We start from the raw sequence: 5,619 nt of genomic DNA, 5'->3' as shown, positions 1-5,619 counted from the left end.
TTTTTTTTAAAAAAAAAAAAAAAAAAAAAAAAAAAAACATTGCATTTTATCTCTGTTTATGAACAGTACGACAAAAACATGCACAAACGTCCAGAAATGAGCGTGTTGCATTGTTGTGAGAGCGTCGGAGAATGGATGCAGAGCCCTGGACAGAGAATAGAGGAAGTGCAGAAACGATGAGGAGTGGTTGTTACGACAGAGAGCTCATTTGTTACAAAGACAAAGCAAAAAGAAGTCTAGAAAGTACAGGAAGGCTGTGGCGTACAGAAGGAGGAAAGGGCTCGAAACAGAACAGGTGACGCCTACTTTGAGACACTCACACTCTGTCTGGACCTGAGCAGAGGAGAAACGGGTCACACAGAGGAGAGGAGGGCCAAAATATGTTGTTTTTTTTTTACTTTAGTTTACAACGATTTCCAATAACGTAGCAGAAAGTGCTTGAGAGATAATAATTTATTTAGAGCCACAGATAGACTGACTTCTGCTGCTCTGAGTCTCCTTTTTCATTTGTCTCAACAGCTCTCTGGTAGGTGAACTCTGGTTGCTTTGTTTAGTTTCAGGGTAAAGAACTGGACAAATTGCAGAATATATGTAATGCTCGTTGTGTTCCTGTGTGGTTATCCGTGCCTTCTCACCCTGCATTTTACTGGACATCTCTTTCAGTTTTTTTAACTTTTATTATTAAGTTTTGGCAGTAGATACTTTTCTGTTTGGCTGTAACTTCTGACTTATCAGCAAGGCTGTTGTTGTTTTTAGGATAATTCACAAATAAATTCAAGGARAGGAAACATTTGGACTTCATCTCTAAGAGCGACACATGCTGCTTTAATTGTTTCTTTGCTCTCATTTGAGTTTTGTGTTTTCTCCGGAGGTGATGTTGGTATTCGTGGCCCCCCGCCGCCTGAACTCAGAGGAAATGGTGACCCGCTGCTGCCGCAACTGAAGTTCTGGACAAATTCCTCTTCCTGTGCTTTTCTTTACATCAGCAGGCGTTATGGATCTGCTGTGGTTCCTGTGCTGGAGAGTCGCCCCACTGATACTATTGTGTAAGGCTTTTCACTGCCAAGTCCACACTAATCATTTCCAAAAAACAAAACAAACACACAAAAAAATAACACAGCAGGACCCGACAGAAAGCAAACAAAACCTTCTTTTTTTCAGATTCTTGCTGATTTGTTTGTCTTGTTTTTCATGTTTAGAATAAAAGTTCAACCATTCTGCAAAGAAATGCCTTTCTTGCCAGCTTTAGACTAAATTTATCATATAGTGAGAAATGATGAAGTTATAGTTAGTTATGTCAAACCTTGAAAATAATCAATCACGATAGATTGAAATATTAACTGTGAGCTACCACACCAAATTTTTAGCTTGGTGTAATTTGTGTGAATGATAGTTTTATTACATGTGACATCCATCTTGATTTTAGTTAACTCCAAAAAATACTCAGTAGATGTTCAGTCAAGTATAAATTCTGAGAGTCTAAATGAAATTCATCCAGCTCTTATATGATCACATGGGGTGCCAAGTGTAAAATAAAACGTTACTAAGACATTTTCATTATTTAACTACCTTTCAGAGTTACATTTTATTGTTTTATAGCTCACTGTTCTTACATTTTACAGATTATTTTTCTAAATGTTACACTTAAATGTTCAACAATGTGTRAATCTAAATGTAAAAGTTAAATTTTAAATGTTGAAGTTTACATTTAATAATTTTGGAATGGAACACAGTCTTTGCTGCTGGTGCCCAACTCTTGTTATGATGTCATCATGTAGAAAGCAACTGTTAATGCTGCTACCCGTGCTAACGCTGCTAACGCTGCTAATGCTGCTAGCCGTGCTAACGCTGCTAACGCTTCCTTTAGTCAAAAAGAAAAATATTGTATAGGTCTTCTGGACGGGTTCTTCTCTAATGAAACGTTTCGTCTCTYCTCCAAGAGACTTCTTCAGTCTGAGAGTTTCAGGCAAAATTCAGGCTTTTAAGCCCTGCCTCCATGTGACTGATACTCACATCACATGGCTATCGTTGACACCTAATTAACACCTATTGTTAACAGGGGAGGAGTGATACTGGCAATAGCAGCACTGTAGGAGGGGGACAACTGAAAACGGAGGCCTCCACCTCTGTTTAATGATGGACGGTCTTTCTTCACAAAAATGGCTTCTTTTACTCGTCTCTCAAACCAACGTTCATCTCTCCTCCTACAGTGCTGCTATTGCCAGTATCACTCCACCCCCTGTTAACAATAGGTGTTAATTAGGTGTCAACGATAGCCATGTGATGTGAGTATCAGTCACATGGAGGCAGGGCTTAAAAGCCTGAATTTTGCCTGAAACTCTCAGACTGAAGAAGTCTCTTGGAGGAGAGACGAAACCTTTCATTAGAGAAGAACCCGTCCAGAAGACCTATACAATTTATTTCTTTTTGATTTTTTAYCTGGATTACTGAGATGCATCAGGACACTTCCCTTAGTGTTGCAGTACTTGAGACCAGTCTTGGTCCACTTTTTGAAAGTCTTGATTTTGTCTCGGACTCAACCACATTTGTACTCGGCCTTGTCTCGGTCTCGGACATTGAGGACTCGGAATTTTATTTCAAGACCGGTCAAGACCACAACTGTGGAACTATCACTAAATAGCCAGATTATTGTTCAATTTATATATTAGCATCTTTGCTTTCATTGGATTTAAAATGTAGCTAATGATTCAAATCCAAACCTGACTCATTGGTATTTATGTATTTTTGTTTTTGTTATTTTCAGTAAAACAATTTTGTTACATAAATTGTAATATCGTTGTAAAATAACAACCAAGGGAAAACGTATAGCAACTTGTAAATTATACGGTGCTTCACTTTCAGAGACGGTGGGGACAATGTTAAACTTTTATCGTCACAATCTGCCTCTGAAGCAAAATCCTTTCCTCTGCCATCACACAAAGATTTTGTCAATATTAGATGTATTAAGTTACACGTGTACAGAATATTCTAGTTTTTCTTTATTTGTTGTTGTGGTTTTTTTTCTGGTCTTGGTCTTGACTCAGTCTTGCCCTTCCTTGGTCTTGGTCTTGACTTGGTCCAGGCCCTAAAAGTCTTGGTCTTGTCTCGGTCTCGATACACCGGGTTAGGTGATCTTGACTACAACACTAGCTTCCCTATAAGACATTAAACAGTTGTAGCCTGTGTCTGAGCTGCACTTAAAACTCCCGGACCACAGTTTCCATCCATTTTGTTTTCAGTTAACACGTTTTGAATTTAAATTTTAAATGTCGTCTTCAGTGGCGTTGGCATTTGTTTTTTGTCTCAGGATGATGACATCTAACGCTGCTAACATTTAAATTTGAAATTATGTAAAAAAATAGTAAAACATAAAAGCAATGAGCTAAATAATTTTACACTTAGAAAGTGAGCTAAATAATAAAAATGTGTTCGTCACTAATGCTCTATTTTCTGTGTGTATCAGTCTCAGCTAGTACCACACCAAATTGTATCTCGGCATCTTTAAAACTGACTGAGTTAGAGCCATTCTTGTGTTTCCTAACAGTTTTRCTGTGGTGGCCGTCTTGAATTAAGTTGACTCTAAAAGCTAATCAGTCGTAGACGTCGACCCAATGGTAACTTTCAAAAAGTTTCTTTAAAATCCTTTTGGTGATTCATGAGCTGTTTTGTATGAGCACACAAACACACGCTGACAAGGGCAGAAACAGACAGCAACACACTTTCGTCCTGTCAGAACACACACAGGCACCAGCCTTCAGATGTTGCACTCTTACGTCAACACAGAAATCTTCTGGTAAACTGCCTCTTGCAATAAAAACCACACTTGCATTATTTACACTTCCTCCGTGCTCCACCAATCAACTTAAGACACATAATTAATAGCTCTTGTGGTACATGCACACAAGCTTAGCAGGCTTTGACACAGACTTGAGGATATTGATGTGGTTTGATGAATATCACATTAGGCACCGCTGACATGCCCCATCAATCATCACTTGGCGTTATTTGACAGGAAGTAGCCGTGTGCTGTGAATCAGAACATGCATGTTGAACATATATATGGACGACGTGTTTAAAACTAACAGAACAATCTGTGTCCTCAGCGCCGTGCGGATTGTGGTGCATGTTGGTGCACATCACCAACGAGCAGCCTGTGCATGTAATCCCTGGCTCCAGGCTGGACCTCAAAGCCCGGATCAAGATGGATCCCCGGGAAGAGATCTCCATGGTAACCTGGGAACGGGAGCCTGAAACTGGATTTGATCCGGTGACGCTGGCCACATGCTCGGGCGGCAGCCTGAAGTGCGCTGGTACGAGGCCAAACGTCTACGCGAACACGGAGATGCGGGAGGCGACACTTCAGATTAACGGATACGGCCGAGCAGACAGCGGCGAGTATTCTGTGACTGTGACAGATCGCACGGGAGCCAATTCCACCGCACGCTGCATCGTCAGGGAATACGGTACGGTCAGAAGATCGGAGACGTCGCTGGGAATTAGAGGCCTGGTGCTAATCTGATCATTTTCTTTTATTTATCAGATGTGTTGAATTCAATCATGTCAAACTAATGAAAGCAAATGCAGAATTCACTTTTTTAAGCCATTAAATACATTTTGTTGTGTACTTGGGGTCTAGGAGTGTAGATATCTTTATATTCTATTTGGGTCATAGTTTTCAGCCCGTTCAGTTTTCTCTATTTTCTGACACTTTCTGAACTATTGCATCAAATTATTTGCGACTTCATTGCCAAAAAAGTTCTGGACTTACCAGCTATTTTTGTGCTTCTATATAGTCGTAAACCCCTCTCTAAAAGAACAATGGACCACTGGGGGTGGGGGGTGAAGCGGCTCGTTTGGTTTTAAAGAGACAGCCTCAAAACGAGTTGATCTGAGACACACCTCAGAAAAAGAGGTGAAAGAGGGGCTTGTGGAGTTACAATAAGAAGGTATTCATGCCAAAACATTGTAGTTCTACTTTATTTGGACCCCATCTGAAGGATTTAAATTGAAAAGGAAGGATTTAAAAGCCTGATATGTCTCATTCAATAAAACTTTTGGAAAGTAGTCATTGAGTCAACCCAATTCAAAATGGCTTCCAAATCCAGCTGATGTTTGAAAACGCAAAAATGGGTTCAAATCAGCCAATTTGACATATTGAGCAAAAGATTGTTGGTAACGCTTTCTTTTACGGTACACTCATTATGATGTAATTACAAGGTAATAAAAAAGTAATCGAAAAATTAAATGGAATTACTACCTTATTACCATGTAATTATGTGGTAATTATGGAACAAAAGAAAAACTACTGTTAATAAAACTACCTTTATTGGGTAACTACAATCAAATTTTATTTTTCTTGAAAAAAACTTGACTGTCTTGTGTTTTCTCAACATAYATTTTACATATCTTCTAATCTCTTTTTCACTCTGTCTCATTACATTTCACTTTTTTCTTTCTCTTTCTTTTTCTTCTATTATATAAAAAACATTTTATAATAATGGTGTGGAGAGGATGGCTATAAGGGCAGAAGGGAGGCCATCAATAAAAAAACTACAATCAAATTACTATTCAACAGTAACTCAACACTATATATATAACCAAAAGAATGCAACTAAATTT

The 5,619-nt window shown here is 38.9% G+C and overlaps 1 protein-coding gene across 2 annotated transcripts in view; it reads left to right on the top strand.

Moving 5' to 3' along the window:
• Positions 1-268: 268 nt before the first annotated feature.
• si:dkeyp-97a10.2 (uncharacterized) overlaps positions 269-5,619 on the top strand; it is a 14,201-nt gene continuing 8,850 nt past the window's right edge. Inside the window, exons 1-3 of one of the 2 annotated variants that reach the window (XM_014016352.1) lie at positions 269-526; positions 872-1,046; positions 4,104-4,463. In XM_014016352.1, coding sequence (XP_013871806.1) covers positions 995-1,046; positions 4,104-4,463 — 412 coding nt within the window. In that variant the 5' untranslated portion in view covers positions 269-526; positions 872-994. Of the gene's footprint in view, positions 527-852; positions 1,047-4,103; positions 4,464-5,619 lie in introns of both variants that reach the window. The other variant, XM_014016353.1, reaches the window with a different exon arrangement.

This window comes from Austrofundulus limnaeus, unplaced genomic scaffold (genome assembly GCF_001266775.1).
Source record: "Austrofundulus limnaeus strain Quisiro unplaced genomic scaffold, Austrofundulus_limnaeus-1.0 Scaffold143, whole genome shotgun sequence".
Classification (NCBI taxonomy): Eukaryota; Metazoa; Chordata; class Actinopteri; order Cyprinodontiformes; family Rivulidae; genus Austrofundulus; species Austrofundulus limnaeus.
Note: the sequence above shows the minus strand (reverse complement) of the source record. Positions and strands in the feature narration are given on the sequence as shown.